General features: G+C 42.6%; 1 protein-coding gene across 4 annotated transcripts in view; it reads right to left on the reverse strand.

Annotated features, from left to right (window-relative positions):
• The window catches only part of IQGAP1 (IQ motif containing GTPase activating protein 1), an 80,259-nt gene that overhangs the window by 23,111 nt on the left and 32,583 nt on the right, over window positions 1-24,565 (reverse strand). For all 4 annotated transcript variants that reach the window (XM_040602023.1, XM_040602022.1, XM_040602021.1 and 1 more), the window contains 20 exons: window positions 24,289-24,379; window positions 23,631-23,794; window positions 20,920-21,004; window positions 19,571-19,734; window positions 19,044-19,204; window positions 18,374-18,498; window positions 15,646-15,809; window positions 12,933-13,023; window positions 10,390-10,557; window positions 9,890-10,032; window positions 9,390-9,560; window positions 6,378-6,461; window positions 6,208-6,279; window positions 6,036-6,105; window positions 5,305-5,513; window positions 4,158-4,313; window positions 3,838-4,001; window positions 2,408-2,632; window positions 986-1,126; window positions 809-893 (listed from right to left, as the gene is read on the reverse strand). In XM_040602023.1, coding sequence (XP_040457957.1) covers window positions 809-893; window positions 986-1,126; window positions 2,408-2,632; window positions 3,838-4,001; window positions 4,158-4,313; window positions 5,305-5,513; window positions 6,036-6,105; window positions 6,208-6,279; window positions 6,378-6,461; window positions 9,390-9,560; window positions 9,890-10,032; window positions 10,390-10,557; window positions 12,933-13,023; window positions 15,646-15,809; window positions 18,374-18,498; window positions 19,044-19,204; window positions 19,571-19,734; window positions 20,920-21,004; window positions 23,631-23,794; window positions 24,289-24,379 — 2,733 coding nt within the window. The remainder of the gene's footprint in view (window positions 1-808; window positions 894-985; window positions 1,127-2,407; window positions 2,633-3,837; window positions 4,002-4,157; window positions 4,314-5,304; window positions 5,514-6,035; window positions 6,106-6,207; window positions 6,280-6,377; window positions 6,462-9,389; window positions 9,561-9,889; window positions 10,033-10,389; window positions 10,558-12,932; window positions 13,024-15,645; window positions 15,810-18,373; window positions 18,499-19,043; window positions 19,205-19,570; window positions 19,735-20,919; window positions 21,005-23,630; window positions 23,795-24,288; window positions 24,380-24,565) is intronic.

Raw genomic sequence — 24,565 nt, forward strand, 5'->3', positions numbered from 1 at the left:
ACCTATAATTATAGATGGAAGAAATTAATTCACCTGCATAGAAAGAATCGATGTCTCAGAATGGGAAAGCACAGAACTAGAAGAGAGAAGAAAACAGCATTCAGATTTGTAATTATTTTGTAATGAAGCAGAGGCAGAGAAGTTTAAAGAGACGTTGTCAAGTATTCTAAGATCCAAACTTTGTTTTATTAACAAGTAAAACATTCATGGACACAAAGGCCTTACCAAAAGCTGTAAAAACAGAAATTGCAAAGGAAACCCCAAAGCTATGCTCATCTGACAATACCTACTATTAGGATCCTTTTGATTCTCCAAGCCTATAGAAATGCAAAATACAGAACTGACTAGACATCCTGGGAAGTGACTCACTGCACGTTGCTGTCGGAGTGTTACAGACAGGGGAATTAGGAACATCAGAATTTTGCATACAAACTTTTTAACTTGACATTGTCTCTTTAAGAAAGGAGCAGCTGGCTGTGATCATACCAGCAAAACCCAGGTTTACCTTCTAGGAGCAAGAGTACCCCAAGTCAAGACACCTAAAGGACCAAATGCCCAAGATATTAAAAGCAAAGCAGAAGCAACAGGATACCTCCTTCCGAACCACGTATTACATCTCAGGTGATGTATATGAAGCTAACAATCAAAAGCCCAATGTGAAACACTTACTATCCATAGAATAAATAAGCTTTATCTAGGCTTACATGCAGTCCTGTTCACACATACACCCAACAAACTAGAAGAATGAGATGTGCTTGCCACAGCCAATTTGGCTGACGATTATTCACAAAGGTGTCCAGATCCTCACCTTCAGCAGCTCATCCTCACCAGCATCAGGGAACTTGTCATGCAGGGAGTCTTTTAGTACCTTGGCAATGAAACGCATTCCATAACTTTGAGAGAAAGAAAAGGGCAAATAAGACTGCTGCTAGCATGAACCTAACAACAACTTCTCAGGGATAATACTGTGGTACACCAGACTCACGGGATTTTGTCCACTGAACTAACAATGGCAGACAGGAACTTGTCTGTCACTGTCCTCATGTTTCTGATTGAGGCATCCAGGCGCGTCCTCACTTCTTCGTGATTTAGAGCTTGTTCAGGTGTAACGTCGTAGGGCAGTTTGCTATTAGAAAAAGTCAAACGCGAAGGTGAGTATTCCTCATGCCAGCATACCTCAAGGATTTCTAGCTTGACATGGAAACAAGTTTACATTCACTTGGCTGTCAAGAGCTGTGCACTGCCTTCAGTTAACTTTTTAGGCACTGGAAGAGCTGAAGACTTCTGCTTTTACTTCTCCTCTACTCTCCCTTGCAACGGCCACTGTCAGAAAAGGCCCATCTAATTCAAAACTGTATCTTTTTTACAGTATGCATACATACACATCAGGCAAAAAAGTGCAGTCCCTGACAGGTAGCGATACTTCAGGCTGCAAATAAATTTCTGAAAAAGCAACCTACATATTTGAACATTAAGAAGATAAAAGCTTGGACAGAACAGTATCCATAAAAACTGATGTAGCATGCTATTGGCCAGAAGCAGTGCCAAATGAGTAGTTACATTTTCTCCATCAGCTGAAATTGCTGCACAGTATTCCAGCTCAGACAGACAGATGAAGCAGATAATTCATAAAAGCGTCTCCTGAATCTCACATAAAGAGAAGGACCTCAACACCTATCTTCACCTGCATTTTTAACATGTCCAGAATTTTGAACCAGGCATAGGGAAAGATATGACTGCAGACCGCTTTGAAGGGGGAAACTCACTCCAACTGTATGGTAGGTTGTTGTTTTTTTTTTTGTGGTTTGTTTTTTTAAGTATATTAAAAACCACAACCAAGACAACAGAAACCTCAGGTTCCAGCAAATCACATGCACTGGAAGAAAAAGAAGCCAGAATGGCAGAAAACCATCCAGCACAATTCAACTGTCATCAGTGGCTCATACTAATTAGAAAGAATTTAGGACTAAAAGAATTGCAATGTCATGCTTCTCATCCAGAAAAGGAGGTTTTTTTGGCTTGCAAAGAACACCTAAATTTGCACAAGCTATGTAAGACTGTTCTGAACAGAGACTGATACGGAACAGATTCCCAAGCACTACTTCTTATCATGATTTCTTTTAGGTTAGAGGGCATCTCATAGCTAATTATTAAGTCAACATAGGCAAACACCAAAGACCTTTTCTTCTTCTATCTCCTAATGAGATCCCCTTTCAATAACCTCAACACCATTGCCAGAACCTGATCTTTAGAACTCTCAGATGAAAGCCATCTTGAGGGGATGGGAAGGCCGGTATCAGTTGGACAGATGCACATAGTGAAGCCAAGGATGGTTTGGAATGATTAACTGAGCCGTGCAAAGCAGCCAAGCAACTTTAGAAAAACACAGTAGTAATGGTTCCCATACCTGGCCTCGCCAGTTTGAGACTCCATCTGGTTAACCCAAGACTTGTAAATATCCACTGGGTCAGTTTTGATATTGAGTGATTTGTCATCGATGATTTCCTTCACAACTGGTGCCAAGATTTGCCTCAGAGCATTCTGACCACGGGCACCACGGTTGAAACTTACCACCATTTTAATAACAGTAGGATTCCCAGTCACAATTTCCTGTATTTGGTCTACTTTTGATCTGAAGAAGAAAGAATCTGTATGAAATATGAGGTATGCATAATTCTGTCAGCTTTAGATACACTTCTCTGCATAAAACAAACTGTTATAGAGCATCACCCTCACAAAACAGATGATGGATTTGTACTAAAATCTCAATACAGCAGTAAACTACAACATTGTGTAAGAACAATACTGGAACACTTCTCGGGACGCATGAGGCAAGAAACTTATGACCTCTGTTGGGGAATTCCAATGCAACTTGCCAGTAGTCATCTTGACAACAATCAATGCAAATGCAATTGAACACTCTATTTGAGAGCACAATTAAAACATATAGAGCAAGCAGAGCATGGTTTATGTAGAGGAGAAAAATAATAGTAGGTTTCTTCCAGTATTTACAATAAAAAAAGAAGCAAACAGACAACAAAAGCCACTCCTAGTATACTCCTATGTGAAATACAGTGGCAGAGAACAAAATATCTACATTTCCCTGGACTTATTCCAGGCATGAATTTGGGGGGGGGGTGGGGGGGGGTGGGGAGCGGCGGGGAGGGAAGTGTCTTTTAGAGGTTATAATATGTCTCAGGGCATATACCACCTTCGTGCTTCACAAGCATTCCAGAGAATGCTTGAAGAGTAGTTCCTCAAAATTTTTTTTGTGCATTCTTCTTCACAGCCAGTTGAGCAGCTCTTGCACTGTGAAGAAGTGAAGTCCTGTAACACCGAGCTCTAAGGGCCACCTCAAACAAAGCATGCCTGAGGACAGCCGGATTCCCTAACTGAGAGGAAACAGAAACTCCAAACAATAAAGCCTCTCTGTTTTGGCCTCCACATCAGCTTTTGAAAACTTAGAGCGCTTAGCATTAGCTCTCTCCCTGGCTTGTAAAGCCTGAGTTTGCAGTTTGTTGGAGGTGTTTATAACCAGACACTGGAGAATTGAAATTAGACTGAATTTTAGAATGACTCTGCAGCAGATTAAAAGCAGCTGCCATGCTGAGCAGTGAAATCTTGACTGAAGTTAAAAGCCCTTGTCCTCAATGGATATACTTAAATCTTCCTTTATAGACTACATGAAGAACAGGTATGATATGGGAAGAGGACAATGAAGGGACAGGTTAGCATTATCTGCATATTAGCAAGAGATGTAACATGAAAAAATGCCTCAATTTCAGAAATTGCCAAAACTGATTCCACAGCAAGAACATGCTGTATGCTACCACGTACTTGATCTCTTCCTGCAATGCTGTTTGAAAAAGCCGCAACAACAGGTATTCCTCTCTTTGATTGGAAGCATAATTATACAGCGTGAAGATGACGGAATCCATGAACTTTGTGGATTTGTTTTGAGGCATCTGAAAGATCAGCTTGGCCAAGTAGGTTGGGTTAGTCTACAACAACAAGAAAAATTATTTAGTGTGCATGTTTACACACGACATCGCTAAGAACTATGGTGGCTCAAAACTACAGTACACAAGCAAAGACTGTGCCAAGACATACAAGCCTCTATGGCAAGAGGTCACCGAGCAGCGTTAGAAGCTGCTTACCTGAAGTAAGTAGAAGAGATGCTGGTAGGCTTCCAGCTTTTCTCTCTTCTCTTTGCTCAAAGCTTTCAAACCTCCCCTTTGTTTGTTCAGCATCATCATGTCAGACAGCTGTTCCTTGTTCTTCTTGGTAAGCTTTTTGCTATGAGAAACGACATCCTAGAAAGAAAGAAAAGGGACAGTTTCCCCTAAGTATTTTATAACAGGCAATATTGGAAAACAGTTGCATGTGAAAACCCACTTCTCTTGCACGTGGAAAGGCAGGGTCAAGATATGTCTGGGGCTATTAAAGTGAAGCAGTATTTGCTATGACAGTGATTTCTCTGATTGGAAGTACATGTTCTGCTTTGTCCTTGACTTCCTGAATTTGCCTGAAACCCTAGAAATTAGTCACTCTTGGCAGCAATTACTACCAGAGCTGGTAGCATCCTGAAGATGCTTGAAAATGTTTTCCTTTTTAAATTGGACTTAAAACCTATAAATCCTGTTTCATACTCAACTAGCTCACTACTTCTACATACTCTGACAGCAACAGCACTTTTCACTGCAGGCAGCAGCCCCAAAGCTGCAGCTTCCTTTCAAGATTAATTTCACACCAACTGAGATTTTACACTGGGAGGAGCCTAGCGTCATACCACCCAGGACCAAAAGAAAAGCTTACCCAAACTTCAGCTTGAACAAAAGGCAATGCTGTATCAGCAAGAGCTTTTTTTTTTTGTGAAATTAATCATGTCAGACAAGCGATAGAGGGGGCCTCCTTTAACCAACTAACACCAAGTGGCACAAGCACATCTGCTGCCTCCAAAATCATCCCCCTTGCTGCAAGCTTGTGTGGCACTGTCACTTGTTTAACCTCAAAGCCTCCAAACACACAATCTGTTGCATTCATCAGGTCAAGACAGTCTGATATCTGTTTAACTCTCTTAGCTTCAGGTCTTGTTTCTCCCCCTACTACAGTTTTCCTTCTAGGGAGATACATACTAAATTAGTGGCATGGAGTAAAAACATACTGGGAGTAAAATCTGGAAGTCTGAGGCAATATTTTCCACTGGACCTGAGCAACTGACATCCAAGGCCAGGAACTTTCCATCTTAACTACTGCTGGGCTCAGCTCAATCTGTAGTTGCTCTTCCATCAGCACATTTCCTACCTGCAATGTAATTTTGTTTTTCACCAGGAGACCAATTTTGATGTCCATGAGATTGAGGTCATTTTCCAGTTGCTGATTGGATCGGATCAAGGTTACAACTTCCTCACGCAGTTTCATTAGCTCAAGCTCCTCCTGAAAATCTTGGTCACTCTGATCGAGCAAGTGGACAAATTTCCGAACTACAGCCATAGGTGGGTTTTCAGCATTAACTAAAAATAGGTAAGAAAACATCAGGGGATGGGAAACAGAAGTGAATACATGCCTTATCTATCTATGTTTAAACAGCACATGTGGCAGACTTGGCACTGTTAGGTTTATGGCTGGACTCTATGATCTGAAAGATCTTTTCCAAACTAAATGATTCTATGATCAAGGAGCAACCAGAATAAAATCAGCACCACAATGTCTGAACAGCTTCTGACATTTTGGATTTCTTGTTTTAAGTAAATCATGAGAGAAACAAATAGTAAAGAGCAAAGTCAGTATCAGCCTAGAGTAGTCCACACCACCAAAGTTAACTGCAAAGCTACAGCTCAATTTTTCAGCAGCAAAAGCAACAGCTGGAATCAATTTTTCCTTCAGCCTCAAGAACCACCTACTCTCCACGCTGTCCTACCAACTTCATCCCGATCGCTCTTCAAAACTGTCCTGATGTTATACATCACACTAGCAACTTCCCTGGCAAATGGAGATTCGAGGCACATCAGTTTTATCCTCTTGGGAATACTTACTGAGGGTTTTATAGTCTTCTCGTGCTTTGTTTGCTCGGATAAAGGCTTGAATTTTTATAACATCATTTATCTAGGATTAAAAAAAAAATCAGAATAAAATAAGCACTTGACCTCATTCTGGAAAGAGTACAAAAGTCGGGTATTAAATTAATTTAACAAGATAGCCTCTTACATGGTTTCTGAAATACTGCAGGCGATCTCTGTAACGTCTTCTGGCTTGATACATCCTCGTCATTGATTGAATCTATAGAAGGGTAACCAAAATACTCAGATAAAAACCTTTCCAACAAAGTTCTTTACCCAAAAGGTCTACCAAAAAACTCATCACAGAGCCTTCACTACCTTCACTACTTGATCCTTTTGCGCTCGCAGGTAATCCAAACGGATTTGATATGCCTTCCTCTGCTTGTAGCCACGCCACTGGGACTGAAAACAGAAAGGCACATTTTTCTAATTAAACAGAAGTAATTACAAATCTGAGCTTCTTTCTGCTTTTCAGCTTCCAACTTCCCTTCTGGCCATGTAAAAGGTGAGGGAGACATGCTTATCTTATTCATGAAATAGACAGTGTGAAGCATGAACTACTTCACCAGCTGTACTGGTGAGAGACAGGAACGACCTCCGTGAAGAGCCTGGGCCTTCCGAGGCACAGCTGGAGCCGAAGGATGTAACTAAACAGTCAAGCTGACAGAAACTGTTCTACATGAGGATTATGTGTTAGATGCTGCTGCTGGCGAGAACAGTGATGTAACATTATAAGCCTTCAGCACAGACTTGCTGCTACTGGTGCTTGGAACAGAAGTTAGGCAAGAGTTTGGACTACACTTGAAGGGAGTGTTACTTTGAATAGGCTGGGAGTCATTTTGGGGGTTTTGTTGTGGTTTTTTTTCAAATATACACACAGAATGCATGCTACTTAGGCAGAAACAAACACACACACACAGAGCTCAAATAACGAAGTGGTAATAGGGTGCAAAGCATCTATTTAATTTGCACACATTTCAGTTACAACACCGGAGAAAGATTTTTTTCATTGCTATCCTGCAAATGCACCAAACCTCATGCTGAATTACCCCACCATCTCTTTCAGGTCCTCAATCCTCCAAATCCCTGGACAAATCTGAAGGGAAGAATAATCTTACTCAGGAATACTGAAAATCATGTTGCTTCCGGAACTCCGGAAAAAAGATTTTATGACTTCTAGACTACAAGGATGCCATGAGGTTATGCAGGGAGAAAATCAGAAGGTCCAAAGCCCAACTACAACTTAATCTGGCTACTGCCTTAAAAGACAACAACAAAAAAGGTTCTGTAAATACATTAGCAACAGAAGGAGGGCCAAGGAGAACCTCCATCCGTTATTGGATGTGGGGGGAAACGTGGTGACAAAGGATAAGGAAAGGGCTGAGGTACTTAATGCCACCTTTGCCTCAGTTGTTCTCGGGGTGCCCAGCCCCCTGAGCTGGAAGACAGGGAGGGGGAGCAGGAAGCCCCCGTAATCCAAGGGGAAATGGTCCGCGGCCTCTACACCACCCTGACACACACAAGCCCATGGGGCGGGATGGGATCCACCCAGGCGAACCGAGGGAGCTGGTGGAAGCGCTCACCAGGACACTTGCAATCATTTCTCAGCAGCCCTGGCTGACCTGGGAGGTCCTTCAGCTGGCTGGAGTCAGCAAACGTGACGCCCAGCCACAAGAAGGGCCACAAGGAGGATCTGGGGAACTGCAGCCCCGGCAGCCTGACCTCGGTGCCGGGGACGGTCATGGAGCCCTTCGCCTTGAGTGCCGTCACGCGGCACGTGCAGGACAGCCAGGGGCTCTGGCCCAGCCAGCGTGGGGTCATGAAAGGCAGGTCCTGCCTGACCAACCCGATCTCCTCTGACAAGGTGACCCGTGTAGTGGATGAGGGAAAGGCCACGCATGTTGACTACCCAGGCTTCAGTAAAGCTTTTGCCAGTGGTTCCCACAGCATTCTGCTGGGGAAACGGGCTGCTCATGGCTCGGACAGGCGTTCTGTCCGCTGGGTAACACCGCCTGGACGGGTGAGCCCAAGGAGCGGTGGGGAGCGGAGTCACATCCCGCTGGCAGCCGAGCACACCTGGTGCTCCCCAGGGTTCAGGTCAGGACAAGGGGACCAAGCGCACCCTCGGTCTGCAGGTGACACCCAGCTGGGTGGGAGTGCTGACCTGCTGGAGGGCAGGCGGCTCTGCAGGGGGACCTGGGCAGGCTGGACCGATGGCCCAGGCCACCGTACGAGGTTCAACAAGGCCCAGTGCTGGGTCCTGCCCATGGGTCACACCAGCCTCACAGCGCTGCAGGCTGGGGCAGAGGAGCTGGAAAGGACCTGGGGGTGCTGGTCAGGAACCAGCTGAACATGAGCCGGCAGCGCATCCAGGTAGCCAAGGCGGCCAACGGCATCCTGGCTTGCATCAGAAACGGTGTGGCCAGCAGGACCAGGGCAGTGACTGTCCCCCTGTACTGGGCACTGGTTGAGGCTGCATCTCAAATCCTGGGTCCAGTTCTGAGCCCCTCGCTACAAGACAGACACTGAGGTGCTGGAGCGTGTCCAGAGATGGGCAACGGAGCTGGGGAAGGGGCTGGAGCACCAGTCCTATGAGCAGCAGCTGAGGGAACTGGAGGTGTTCAGCCTGGAGAAAAGGAGGCCCAGGGGGACCTTATCGCTCTCTACAACTGCCTGGAAGAAGGCTGTAGGCAGGTGGGGTTGTCTCTTCTCCCAAGTAACAAGTGATAGGACAAGAGGAAATGGCTCTGGTGCAACTTGAGGAGGTTTAGATCGGATATGAGGAAAGATTTCTTTTCTGAAAGAGTTGTCAAGCACTGGACCAGGCTGCCCAGGGAAGGGGTTGAGTCACCAGCCCTGGAGGGATTTAACAGATATGTAGACGTGGTTTAGCGATGGACTTGGCAGTGCTGGGTTAACGGATGGACTCTATGGCCTTAAAGCTCTTTTCCAACCTAAACGATTCTATGAATGTCTTCAGTTCTGGAGGAATCGCATCACATGGTATTACCACCATGAAGACATATGGCACACTTCATATTGCCCTATTCACCACACACTGAATCTGGTAATAAAATTATAGGTAAAGCTTCCTCAGATAAGTTTTTCTCTCTCCAATTCTGCCTGAGAAGACGTTATTGATTGTATATGACATGGAAAATAAATAATAAACCAAAACTCTTTGGGAGATGGAAATGCCTTCAGATATTTTGTAAAATCATGTGAAAACAACTGCGCTGTAACTGAACTGAACAAAAACTGTCAATGAGCTTGCGTACTGAAAACAACTGCAGGGTACAAGTTTAAAACATAATTAAAGAATATCACTACCTGAATGCAAGTAATTGCTGGGACTTGTTTCTTCAAAAAATTCATTCTTGAGTTGAATTCCTGGCGAACAAGATATCCTCGACAGCAAGCCTGAAGCTTCGTAATTAGGTTCTCATTGGCCAGCCAGAGCTGCTCTCGGTTGTATGCTGCAGTGACTCCAGATATGGTGCTCTGAATTAGTATCATGGTAGGAAGAAGAGCCAGAAAGAGAATGGAGATCCAAGAAACAGGATGTTACATCAGCCTTCCATATTAAGAGACTTCGAGTTTGTCTTTCAATAAACAGCACACCATGGCCCTGTACCCTTTTTACCAACAGGACAAATTTTTCTAATTGGGACAAGGAGTTTTGACACGCACAATCTGATGATGCCCAGTGTAATGAGTTACTAAGCTTGTTAACATGACTAACATTGAGGCATTCTCTCAGAGCTGCATTAAGGATAGGAACGACGGGAACATCAACTTTTCAGAGAAAGAGCATGCATTATCTATCCTACCTGTATCTCCTCCCGTGACAGCTGTGTATCATTTTGCACAAATTCCGCTGGTTCATCCCATCCTCCCTCTTTGGTCCGCAGGTTATGATAATAATGATAGCCTCCTCTCACCCAGTGTTTCACCCATTCACTGCCGTTGCCCCCTAAGAGCAGAAACTGCAGTGTAAGTCTCCAAACCACACAAGCGTCTTATCTTTCCCACAGATAAATGTTACAACTAGGAAATCCACACATACAGATACTCCTTTCTCTAAGCAAGAGGAGGAATGTTGTTTCCAAGCCCCTAATGATGTCATGCAAGAACTACCTAAACACAACACATTCTACAAGCAGAGAATGTTCTACTATTCACTTTTTGTAAAGCCTTAGTTCACAAAGCATCCACAATTGCCACCTGTAACACAAGACTCCTCCCCAGAGGCTTTTTTTACCTCTGGTACTGATTCCACATGCAATAATCCTGAATTTATTTCACTAACAGTTAGCTAGTTGAGGTTTACCTGCTGCCATTTTTCTTCTCTTGACTTCTGACAGCTCTCGCTGATACGTCTCGGCACATTCTGGAGTGACTCCATACAGCCCAACATCAGGTGAACGCAAGGCACTCAGGGTCTGGCTAACAACACCATGGTCTACCGCTTCGTTAATGGCCAGAATTCCTAAGGAGACTTTAATAACATAAGGAACCAGGTTATCTTGGCATTCAGGGGCTCAGTAATTCACAGCAAACACAAAATGACAGAGCAGAGCAAGGCAACAGGAACACACACTTACAGTTCCTCTGTGTGTACATATACAAACATTTAAGTGTCTATAAATACAAAATATAAATAAAAAGCATCAGACAACTTGTAGTATAAAGGCCTATCCAGTATGGAGTGTCCAGCCACAGGTGGTACTGCACCTGACAACACATCACTTGTGTGCCCCAAGTCCCCCTGTGATGCTGATCTACCACCAATATTTCTCAATAAATTTTAGCTCTCCTCTGACATTCCTTAAGGCAGTTCCCTCTGGCAGGGACAGTCACAACTCAAAAGTGGCCTTTTCAACAACTAGTACCATCCATCCCTAGTGAAAAAGAAGTATGGAGAAGTTTGCAACCAAGTCAGAAACCTGACTGGGGAAAGACAGGGGGCAGAGGAAGAGAACAACAGCAACATATCATTGCAGGGCTACTCCAGAAATGCAACTCAACTAGACACGTTCACAAAGCACAGGAATCGCACTGACAGAGCAAACACAAAATACAGTCACTGTCAGCACTGGGTAAGACGGCAAAAATGCGTGTTCATACATGGACAGATAAGGGTGTCTGAAGATCTTATTCAGGTTTAAGGGCACATACATTAATCCTGCTTTTGGCCAACGTTCCTTGGCATGACAACATTCAAGCTGCTGCTTTGCCAAAGTGCACAGTGGGTAGGAAAATGGTGAAAAAATGGCACTGGTACTGCTGGGAACAGACAGTAAGACAGGCAGGTAACGCTCTGACCTACTCCCTCACATTTTTATTTTTTTTTTAAAGGCAGTTGACAAGGCAATTCTCTGACCAAATAATGTCGTTAAAAACAACTGAAACGGGCTCTGACACAAACGCATCGTGTCTTTTGAAAGAAAGCTTTTTGTGAACTTGTTGATTTTTGTCTCTTCTAAAACAGCTACAGATAAAGAATACAAATGGACAAGGCATGAATTTAAAAGCAAGCTCACTTGTGCACAAACAGAGAAAGGACAAGAGGAGTTAACCATGCCAGAAACTCTGCATATCTGATACACAGATTCATTAAGAACTCATGTTGGAGGGCAATCTAGTCCAATCCCTTTCCCAAAGCTGCGCTAGCTTCAGGACTTTGACAGAGTTTGGAAAATCTCAAAGGACAGAGATTCTGTAGTCTCTTTGGACAGCCTGTTTCAGAAGGCACCAGATTCCAGACTCAGATGAAACTTTTCAGTTTCCAGTATGGTTGTCTGTTCAAAGCAAAATCAGAAGGGACTGACTGTGCATCTTTGACTAACTATAAGCATCAGCCTATTGTCCAATGAAAAGGTTTTGAAAGTGGGAAGTAAGACATTTTATCAGCACACCAGAGATGAAGAAACAGAATCAAGAAAAATTATAACGTGAATATAAAGAGAGAAAACAATCAGTTTACTAATACTGTACAAATCAAGCAAAGCAAGCAGGTGTAAATGTTGAATGTAACAGAAAATTAGAGATGTAGAACACATGCAAAGAGAACAATATCGTATTTTAAAAGTATATAAAAACAAGCTCTCTGAAGCATGCAGTACCAAGCAAACAAACAGCATATGCAGAAAACAGGCCATTAGAATATATCAGACTACTTTAAAAATCCTCGTGTTTTCTTAAACAGAAAGCTTCTGTCAGGAACAACAACAAAAAAACCCAACACTACACACCAAAACCCCGCACAAAAACAAACCAAAAAACCTCAAGTTAAGCAAAGAGTAGCAATTACTTCGTTGTTTCTGGAGACAGAAATGACATCATTATATAAACTGGGATGTAATGATGGGTGAGCCAGTCCATCTGCAAAGCACGCTAAGGAGCAAAGGTGAGTATTGATGTGCATTATTGTCTGCATTTGAAAAACATGCAAGCTAGTCTAGAAATAATAGCACCCAGACAAGACAGCGTGCCACACAAACAAAAGATAATGCACACTGGAAAACACCATTTAAATTCTGCATGTGAACGTTCTCATAGCTAACTAACCACCCACAGGCACGCACCATCAGTTGCAAATGACAAACAATTTGAGAAGAGATTTGCCCAATGAAGTAATATGGTCACACACAAAACTGCAAAAATGGCATAACCTCCCCAAAGATAAGAAATTAATATTTGAAGAATCTGACACTCACTCTTGAAAGAAAAATTACTACCCTAGAAGCACATAAGTGTGTTGGATTCCCTTTGCCACATTTACATGACATTTCAGGCTCCCAACCTTTCCTTAAGTAACCAGTATTTAGTTGATAATGGGGATTAATTGCAACATGGTGTGACAATACTTACATCTCTCCGACTCCTCTGTGTCCTTGTTAGCCCTATGAATCCCATCCTGAATTTCATCTAGCCAAAGCACAGCTGTTTCATCCTGTGTGTCCTGAAGAGAATATGATGAGAAAAATATACACAGCATGAGGAGAAAAGTATCACTATTTTTGCAAAGTAGAATAACCCATACTCAACAACGGGCTATACAGTGATTTTGCGTATCAGAGGGAATAAGAAGCATTTTGGTCTTTCTAACTGACTCCAAGACAAGGACAGCGTGTGCACTGGTGATTTGCAGACTACTATGGCATTACCAGGCTCGGTACCTCCTCCCAGAAAACGGAACAAAGAAGAAATTCTGTCAATGGGAGTCACTCTGATAAGCAAAGAGAACACAAGGCCAAGGACTTGGTACCAGTTAGTCCTAAAGCTGGACTTGCTAAAAGGACATGACTTTCTAGGAACACAAGTTAATCCTTCGAGAGAACGCGGCTACAAAGAGAACAAAAACCTGCTGATGCACATCTGTGTGCAGAACCTAAAAACTCTCAGGTAACGAATGTCACATCAGGCTGTTCTTGTGTCTGCCCAGGGAAGTTCACAGGCCTGTACAACCCAGCAAACCAAAAAGCATCGTTCATACTGGGCTGGGTGTACACACAGCAGGCAAAACTGATTTTAAGTTTTTGTTTTAACAGATTGCTCGTCAAGGAGCAGCACTCATACAGTGTCCTGTTATTTTGGCTGGGATTTGAAGAAAATCAATCAACTATCGTTACACACGGAAATTTGAGAAGAGGAAAGTAGACAAGTGTTTAGCAAGTCCAAAAATATACATAAAGAACAATGACCCAGCAGTTGCCAAGCACAGCTTCTCCCCACCCACTGTTGCTTCCTGTAGGTAACTACTGAAAGAAATGGTAAGACGCAACTGCCACCGCTCCGACAACTCCCGTCGCACAAAGGCAACACAGGAAACATTTACTTTTGGTATGGAATAATAGTCACGCTGCACAAAAGAGCCACTATTTACAGTGTTCGAGAGCTTTAGGGCCAGGCTGAAAATGAACATTTCCTTACATGCCCTCCACGTTTTTCCCACTATTTGGGAGGGTCAAGTGGCACGTTTAATGGATCTCATTCAGGAGGCCAACGTGCCTCTCATGGGCAGGTTTCATCAGTCCCACAAAAGTACCAGCAACAGCAAAACTGTGTTTTCTAAGTGGGGGAGAATAATCAAAGAAAATTTCCTCTACTGCAATCTCCACCAGAAGTCAACCCCAAGAGTACCGAAACCATCCCGTGCTTTTCTACAGATTTACCATTCCAGGCTTTCTGGAAGGCACACACAGCGAAACATACTACAGGATTTACTGGGTTTTTCCTCTCTCTACTCACCACACGAAAAAATATGCATCATACAGCACTCCCCATTCACATAAGCAACTGAACAACATCTTGTGGTGAACTACAATCCCTCTCAGCCCCGAAGTATGGAAATCACTAGTTAGTAACAGCTGACTTCAGATAGTGACTATTTTCCCCACAGTGTTACTTTATAATACAATCTCTCGATCCCTGACAGTGCTGCCACGCTGCCGGGAGCAGCCCCAAAACGAACATATGCCTAAATAAGGCCATTTCACGCCAGCTCAGAAGTTACCAGCATGGGCTGGCACAAGCTTAAGCGCACACTAAAAAGAGTTCATTATTTCATTCTGACTCAGCGGGAGGAAATGCTTCAGCACAAAATGGGTTCCTGATGAACATTAACCCTTTCAGGGCCCTTGGGGGGAAGCTGCTTAATGATTTTCATCAGAAACTCATACAGTTTTCAGCTACTGCTATCCTGTCAACACAATTGTGCAAAATTTTGTGTTAGTATTAGAGCAATGAGCTCCACAGCACACAAAAACCCACAAACCACCCTCAAACCACTGAAAGCAGATGTCTGCTACTCTGTAAATAGATGAGAATAAAAAAAGTAAAAATATCAGTATCCCGCCCACACTACTCAAAGACGCGCACTCTCATCCTCTCTCCTAAACCTGGAAGATGAGACTTGCTCTTCCTCTCCCCATCTTCATCTTCACATTTAGTCAGTTAGTGAAAGCGGCAACTATGTACAAGTAGGTAGAAGTTCCCGGCTAATAAGACAGACAACTAAGGCTCAAAAAAATCATTACCAATGAAAGTGTCACTGGGTAAACAACAGGCATCGGTATGTTTTGCTAGTAGCATGTATTTTGCTTCATTTCTTTTTTCTAACTTATCACAGATTTTTCACTTTCAGGAACTTTCTTTTTACCATATAAAATTATGCCTACAATAACAATAAAATACAAAAAAAACCCAACTTAAGCTTGCAGGAAACAGTCAGAAGTTCAGAACTCCTAGAATGAATGTGGTCTCCCTGCAGAAACAGATGAGGCATACTATTTCTTAGCACAAATATATGTATCTCATTCTGGACCTGGGATTAGCTGTAAAAAGTCATCTCGTGCAGTTAATATCCTTGTACCCATCTCTGCAGTTCATGAAGATTAATACGGTCTGGCTGCAAATCTTTCTCCAGTATAGAAAGATTCAAACTCATTGGGTAAGATCAGTTGATGGTATGCAGAATGTCCAGCTCTCCACTTCCAGTTTTGATTCCCTGCTTTGAGGACCAGTAACAAGCCAGTTACACAGACGTAAAGATTTTTCAAGAGGTGCATTTAATTGCACTCACCTGTGCTTTCTCTCGCTTGGCTCGAAGTAGTGTATCCTGGTAATGCTGTGCTACCTTTGGGGCTACACCCTCCAATTTTGCTGCAGGAATCTGCAAGGCTTGAATAGTCTTTTTGCTGTCCCCTTCATCCAGAGCTTCATTGATAAGACCAATTGCCAAAATCCCTAGGGACGAAGATGTAGCGGGAGAAATACAAAGTTCCATTTCTGGTCAACAATAATCATAAGCATTGTTTCAGAAGAAAAATGCAGTTAGCCCTTCCTAAACCAAGTATCAGCTGAGAACTGCAATACGTTTAACAGAAAATGTTATTTACCCATAAAGAAAGTAAGACTTTCTCCATCTTAATAGTAATCATAATGCCTGAGCATTGCAATAAAAAAAATTTAATAAAATCAGGGAGACTACAGGCAGGGACAGAACTGAGTCCTCAGACATCCAGCTCAGAGCCACTAGGAGAGAATTATCAAAGACCAAATGGCCAGAGTTCACAGGTTATGGTTTTCCAAAGTTCTGGCTACTCTAGAAAGAAATCACATGAAGCTAAAGATTTGCATGGAATACCATTTAAAAATACAGTCTCTTCATATTTTAGAAAACTCTTTTATTAAACATATGTAGTATTAGCCATATTATCAGAGATGTGGGTGCTATTCAAGCACAGTAAAATTTACCATTCAGCTAAATAAAAACAAACAAAAATATAGTTCGCTAAATGCAGAGTCTACCTCACACATGGCCCTACATACAGCAACCATCTCCTGCAAACCACAAAATAGCTTAGGTTGAGATGGACCCTACAAGTCATCTGGTTCAGTTCCCTGCTTAAAGAAGGATCAATTAAAATCTGGTTTGACCAGTGCAGAACAAGATCTTTTAGATAAAAGCAAGTAAGGAGATCAGCGTGGGGATTTCCAATTTCAGTTGATGTATCTGGAGACTGTGACTTTTCTAGGCAGGAAAGAATACAAAACAAAAGTTCACATGAAAACCAGAACTTCTTAGGAAAGAGGTAGTATTTGGATTGATTAGAGGTAAGTGAAAAATGTAGTGGAGGACACTGCAAGGACTAGGATCACTAAAATGGTGGCATAGTTTCTGTCAAAAAGCAGATATGGTAACTGTTAGACTTAGGAAAGGGCACAGAATCTAAGCAGTAATTGTCTCTGACTAGATTGCCAATACGGGCATGGCAAGACTAATCCATGGAACAGCAGCATGTTCCAGTTCCTCACTAGATAGCTTTTTTTAATTTGAAACTATTTACAAGGATAAAGGAAATTAAAAACTCTATGCTTGTATACCTTGAGGACCTTCTCAGACTCATTTAACTTGTTCAGGAGATAGAAGGTGTCCTTGCATAAGGGCAGATATGAAGCAGACCAACTAATTAAGAAATTCCTCATGAGAACAACTTATCTCATTACAGGATTTTCTGCACCTTTTTTTACAGTATAAGAAGCATTATAAGAAAGGGGATTGGGACTACACAAACTTTCAGACTTCTGCTGTGACCTCTTACACAGAAGAGATACATGAAGCTAGCATCTCGGTGTGTGTTTGTGTGGTTTCAACAAATCTGCTCACCTGACCCGAACAGGAAACCCAATGTCTATTTGGAGATCCAGGAAACAAAGTTAATCGAGATAGCAGGCTCTAAATTAAAATGTAACCCTCTCTAGAGTATAAGCTCTTTTCAAGGTGGAACACAACTCAACTACACAACAAGAAGTGGTAGAAGACACCTGTTTGTCTCCGTGTACAATATAAACTTCATCATCACCTCCACATTTGTGACAAATCTCTTCCGTCTTACGATGCAAGGCTTTGAGCTAAACATTACAAAGATGGCTTGGAAGCAAATGTCATGCTACCTGCCATATGCAGGAGGTTTCAGCACTGGTCATAGCCAAAAACAATGATCCCTTAACGAAACTGAAAAAAAATTAATAAAAATTAAACCACCTGACAGAGAACCTCACAAGGACCTACCTAAGAATAGGTTTGCTTAATTGTGCTGTTTTCAAGGACTCCTCTATCTCTACTGTGGATTTTAATTCAACTAATAATGTCTTAGAGAAAGAAGAATTACTCCAATTTTCTGTTTTACTGAAGTTTTCATCATTTCCACCGCTAAAAGACACTTACTAACATAACACTACTAAAAAACAGAAATTAAAAACAATGCAGAACTAGAAGAACCACAAAGGGAAAAGAGGAAAACCTGAAAGGAGCAGAGATTGCAGCCAAAGAGAGAACGGACTTTAAGAAAAGTAACTTCTACTGAATACAGCAAATTAGGAAGCAGGACGGAGTACTCCAAGACTAGGCTAAAATTAATTCAGTGATTTTGCTAATATTAGTTTTCATTAAATTTGAGGGATTGAAGCAAAATTAGAAAGTGTTCTAGACTAGTCCTAGGCACTGACAGCAGACAATGCATTTTGTCAGCCAAAAGTGGTTCAAATTTGCATTAGAAGGACTAATCACGTGTTTGGAGATACTGATTTCAATGCCATGAACACTCCTGACTGCCTGATCGCCATTAGCGGTCCCGCTGTCAACACCTTTCGTACTACAGACCACCAAGTCCTGCTCATAACTAAGATCTTCTTAGATATCTAATGTATGACACAACTACAAGTCAAACAGTAACTTTGTGCATCGACATACACCTCGTTTTATCACTCCTTATGAGCTGGGATCAGCCTAGCATGATCTTACTTACTTTCATGTTCTTCATGCACAGCTATGTTCACACGATCAACACATGACTGGATATCATTCCATGTGATGAATTCATTTCCTTCTGCACGTGCTTGAGCTTTCAGCTTCATCAAATCATCGATGTATCTGTCAAAGAACAAAAGCCAAAACCAACATACATCACATTGCAACAAGCTGGCCAGGGACACACAACACGAAAATTGTACACAAAGTGTAAGAGGTAACACAAGGGTTGAAACTAGAACAAATGTGAAAGAGAGGAGGAAAAGAAAGAGCAAAGGCTGCATGCAGGATGGTCAGCCCAAATGCGAAACAGTCCAAAGAGACGCATCAACAAAACAGGCAAAATTGTCAAATAGACAAAAGCACTATAACGCTGAACGAGAGTCCAGGGCAAAGAACGTGGTGGGTGAGCTGGCGTAGTACCAGCAACAACCTAATGGCATCACAACACGGCTTGAATGTGAAATCGGTGAGAAAGCGTTGAGAGACAGCACAGAAATCAGACCAGCAAGAACAGTAATCGCAAAAACAAGATGGGAGAGCCAACAGAGATTGGATCAATACCGTAAGAAATAACGTAGAAAGAATGTGAAGTGGGGAAAAAAGGTTCAGAAAGTCACAGAATGTAAACAACATCAAGGACAGACATGACTTCTTGAAATATCCACCTCTGAGAGTTCTCATCCTCAATGTTTGTAAGCCCAGTGACAGGACTGCTCAGCTGTTTCCACACTGTATTCACATCCCCTGAATCCAAAGCCCTATTAATCAGGGCCACAGAAGACAGCATCTCTACAGCAACAGATAATTCTGGATGGGTGAGGTTACCCTGCAACAGAAGAGGACAACAAATTAATTCCATGCGTTCTTTACAACCTATTGTTGCACACAACACAGAACAGTTGTCAGAACAGACATGTAAGAAAGCAAAGGGACAACCTTTATGACACAGAAGCAGAAAGATGAGAACCATAAAGAAAGGTAGAACACCAAGTAAAAGATTGAAGTAGAATCTTACAGGGCCAAGTAGCTCAAGATTCAGGGATTAAACTTCACGTCAGAACAGACTGAACACCAAAGCAGTTCTAAGAAGATTCAAGACAGGTTTGTTGCAGAGAGATATTTAACAAAACAGACAAGGTAGACCCAGTGATCCATACCAGCTTCCAGAAATAAGAGAGAACATGGTCCTTACTTCAGGGCTCTGCTGCTGCAAGGTGGCCAACTCCCTTTGGTAAAGGTCTGCAGCAAATACATAAACCTCTGGTAACTGGGCCTCTGGATTCATCAGTTCTGCCACAGTCTTCTCAGCATCACCCATTCGAATTGCAGAATTAATTCTGGCTACTGCTGCCAGCCCTAGAAGTTCAAAGAGGTAGCATAAAGAACGAGGAAGGTAGACGGTCGAGTCCCCAGTAACAAGAACGCTTTTATTCTACTCAATAATCAGACAGCTAACAAGAAAAGGGATAATTCCCTTAGTTGCAGGAAATGAGCGAAGCTTTTCGATCCATGCTTCCCCACCTAGTCTCCCATTACTGCAGGCAACCAAAATACATAATGCCTTCTTTAAAATAAAGCTCATGTTTAAAACCAATACACCTTTTTACTCGTTATCAAAGGACTGTTTCACAGTTTCAGTCTTCTGATAGTAAGAAGCCTTCTAATTGCAAGTTTTTGGATGGATGAGTAGTAGCAACTTTTTCTTCCTGCCCACATCTACCCCGCGTCTCTCCTGCCTGAGGCAGTAACAAGCACTCTATAGTGGGTACGCAGTGGCCAACTTTAAAATAGCACAAGTAAACAAACGCTGAGCTCCATGCTGAACAACTAAGGTACGTTGAAGGTAGCCTCCTAGTTATTAGGCATTCGCTATTTTCCTCTTGTATTCTAAAACTCCTCTCCCCAGATCTCGAGCAGACTCCTTTCTACCTATTACAAATTGAACTAGTTGCTCCTGCACAGCCAGAACTGAACATTCTTCTCCAGGAAAAAAAAAAAGGAAAAAAAAAAAAAAAAAAAAGAGAAAAGAGTTCTGCATGGTGTCAGAAGCATCCATCAAAATAAACAGCCATTATGATCTGCATTTTATTTGCTACCTGATATTCAGAAACACTTAAAGGTTCTGTAGCTCAAACCAAGTAAGGTTTGCGTCAATGGTCAGCCGGTAACCTAGCTTTCACACCTCATGGAGCAATCCAGATTTCCTTTACAGCTCCACAGCACAAAAAAAAAAAAAATCACATAAGCATCCTAGAAAAAGATGTTATTCAAGGTGGACGCAAAAGCTCCACAATTCTTAGTATTTCAAATTATATGCTCTTATCTCCAGCAGTATTTTAAGAGAAGGATAAAATACACTACAAATAAACAGGGCAACTGCCTCTCTTTAATGTTCTTGGCAGCTGTGAAGTACTTCAAGAAAATTCGTAACAGCTTGAGAGAGACCTCACATATCCCCACATAGACCCAAATATTGTGCCGTCTCATCCTTTTGATGACATTCATGGTCACTTTGCTGCAATAATTTCTGCTGATCCTTACTTTGCTGATACTGTTGCGCTGCCCTGTTAGCAGCATCCACTCCCAGCTGCAACTCTTCCTTCTGCAGAGGACCTGTAAGGCCAGCCTGAGAGAAAAAGAAACCACAAGGGTCAAAAAATGTCAGCTTATTAATTTCAAATAGCTCAATGAAAAGAAAATGAAAGAAAAAAAAAATCAACAAAAAACAGCTCTTCCTTAAAACACTCTTAATGCCACATAGCTTCTGCAAAGGACACCGCACACATGAGGAAGACAAACCAGATTCTCCACTCATATGGTGAGAGGCCGTATGCGTACAGCCTGATAGCTTTTACGGTATTAGAAGTGCAGTCCCATGAACACAGCAATGAAAGACCCAGCTTCCAGAATTACAACACATTTAAGACAAAGGAGACAATTTTGTTGGAAAAGGCTGCCTGTACATGAGCTGCATGCTAGAGTGAAATTAGTACTTGCATAGTTTGCCATGAAGTGACACAGTGATGTTCCATTTTACACCTTTACACGGTAAAGATGATAATTCTCCAAAAGCACCAACAGACCACATTTATGTAACAAGACCGTTCTGGAAACACATGCAATCTGACTTTGTAGTTTAGAAAATGGCTGAACTTGTTTTTTGTGGCTCCTAAAAAACCTGGTAAAAATCTTCCCTAGAGACACCTCTGGGCAGCTATGGAGAGTTTCTGCCATGCTGAAGCTTGGCAGGACGTTTTTAAGAAGTCCCCGCTTTTCCAATTTTGTCTTAATTGTAGGTCCAAAGAAACACAGCTTGTGAAGATCTTTCTTCAGAGACAAGTGACAAATCTTCTTAATAACAACAGCTGCAGGGCCGTGCGCTGTGGAAGTCCTTGTACCCTCACAGAAGGGACTAACAGCAACACACACCCCTCAGCTCGCATCATTCATGCGGAACCCCAGCCTTCTCAGCCTCTCTCAACACGTCAGATGCTCTGAGCCCTTAATCAGTTTCTCAGCCCTCACTGGACTCGCTGCAGTATGTCCGTGCCTCTTGTCCTGCAGAGCCTCAGAACTGGGAGCAGTACTCCAGCGGTGGTCTTCACCAGCATCAAGTAGAGGGGAGAGGATCACCTCCTTCAGCCTGCTGACAGGGTTCTTCCTAAGGCGTCCCAGGACACTGCTGGCTTCCTCTACCCCAAGGGTATATTCCTGGCTCTTGGTCAAGTCATTGTCCACCAGGACCCATTATCCTCCTTGCAAAGCTGCCTTCCAGCCAGTGTATCCCCAGTCCATACTTGTGCGTGAGGCGATTCCTTTCCCAAGCATGGGGCTTAGCATTTGTCTTTGTTGAACTTGGTGAGATTCTTAATGGCCTATTCCTCCAGCTGTTGAGGTGCGTCTGAGTAGCAGCACAACCACCTGCTGGTGTATTCACTGCTCCTCCCTGTTTCGTACAATCTGCAAACGTACAAAGGGTACACTCCGTCCCATTTTACAGCCATTAGTGGGTTGTTAACTAGTACTGGCCCCGGTACCAATCCTAGGGGTACAGCACTAGTGACTGGCCTCCAGCTGGACATCACACAGCTGATCACAACCCTTTGAGCCTGGCAGTTAGCTAGTTTTCAGCCTACCTCGCTGTCCACTTCGCCCATGCCTCAGCAGTTTGTCTGAGGATATTATGGGATGCAGCGTCAAAAGCCTTGCTGAAGTCAAGATATACATCCGTTGCTTTCCTCTCATCTACCAAGCCAGTCATCTCATTGCAGAAGGCTGTTAGATTGGTCAAGCATCACTGCCCCTTCAAATACCCAACACTGAGCACTCCTAACCACTTTCCTGTCCTTTGTATGTTTGTTGATCGCTTCCAGGATTATTTGCTCCATCATCCTCCCAGAGGCCGAGGCAAGACTGACAGACCTATAACTCCCTAGATTCTCCTTGCCCTTCAAGACATTGGGGTGGCATTCACGCTCAAGTCCTCAGGAACTTCCCCCAATCTCCCTCAACTTTTAGAGGCTGCCTAGAGTGGCCTCACAATCACACAGACCAGCTCCCTCAGCACCCACGAAGGCAGCCCACCAGCTCCCTTGTCCAAGTTGTTTCAATGGTCCCTAATTTGATCCTCCTCTGCTAAGGGGGGTAAGTCTTCCTCCCAAGACACCTGACCCTGCTTCCATCCACCTCTTGTATGCTTCCTTTTTCTGTTTGAAATGAGAAACTATGGTTAACCTTAGTTATAGAATCATTTAGGTTGGAAAAGGCTCTTAAGATCAGGTCCAACCATAAACCCAACACTGCCCAGTCCACAACTAAACTATGTCCCCAAGCACCACGTCTACAAATAGTGTACAGTGGTATTCCGCACAGTGGAAGTAGCGTATGCTTCTCTGACAGGTGTTTCTGCAACACAAATATCCACATTTGGGCACTGATAATAGTAAAATGAGAGGGATGACACACCTATATTACAATGGTTCTATACAAATGTGAGTTAGTATTTTAAGGTTTGGTGAAAGTATTTTAATTATATATACATACATACAAGCATTATACTGGCCTTTCATATGCAGAGATGAAAACTAAATGATATACATGCTTACTGTATGCTTCTCTCTACTAGTGTTAACTTTTTCAAACCAACACTAAACTGTAAGCAGGTCATTAGCAAGTGATTAGTATGCAGTGGTATGGTAAAGGGGGGCAGGGGGAAAACCTCCTGGATCAGGGTAATCTAGACTTTTCCATACCTCCTGTTTCTGTTGTCTGTCACTCAGAAACTGCTTGAAATACCAGTCACAATTTTCACGTAGCAATCCTCGGAGTCCCAGGGCTGGCGTTGCCATAGCTTCATACAGTGCTAATGCATCTCCTTGTTCCAAAGCTAGGTCAATCTTTGATATGGCTGCATGTGCTAGCAACAGTAAAGCAGAGTTTTGAGAGAAACATTAAATGAGGAAGTCTCATGGTTTATATAACCTACTGCTCAAAAAGAAATACTCTTAGACCTGATAGACAGCAAATTAGGTATGCAATCCAAATGGAAGACTCTCAAAGTCAACTGCAAAGTAGTACTTTGAAAAAGGGGCTGAAGTTGGGAAATAGCATGCATTACTCAAGTTGAAAAACTTGAGGGGGTGGGCAGCAACACGGACAATCCATTTCCTAAATGAAGGGTAACAGAAGCCAAAATGAACTCAGCTTACAATTATGTACTAATAAGAAGTTAAAAAAACAAACAAAAAACCCAAAAAAACAACAAACCAAGTAAAACAAACACACAAAACCCCCAGAAAAACAGGGCAGCTGCCTTCCACTTTTGTTAGCACTACAGAAAGCAAGGACAAGCAGAGGTATTGTTTTCCAGTACTCTTTTAATTAAGACTATTACTTCAGCATGATACCTACTGTTCACTTTATTGATGTTTCCCTGAATTTCAGCTTGAGTCAAAAGTTCTTCATACACATCTCTCTCTCTCTCTGAATTTTCAGAGGCAATCTGAAGATGACATAAAAAGTAATTAGTGTTTTTACAGTTTCCTTTGCTCTTATAGATTGTTCCATTGAAAAGGTCAGGGAGGATAACTGTGTATCTATATAGAGTTGTGACAGGTCATAGATAGGCTACTTCTACACAAGCAAAAAGAAGCCCTAGAAGTAAATACATATAAAGTAATATACTCAT

This window comes from Falco naumanni, chromosome 7 (genome assembly GCF_017639655.2).
Source record: "Falco naumanni isolate bFalNau1 chromosome 7, bFalNau1.pat, whole genome shotgun sequence".
In the NCBI taxonomy this organism is placed as follows: Eukaryota; Metazoa; Chordata; class Aves; order Falconiformes; family Falconidae; genus Falco; species Falco naumanni.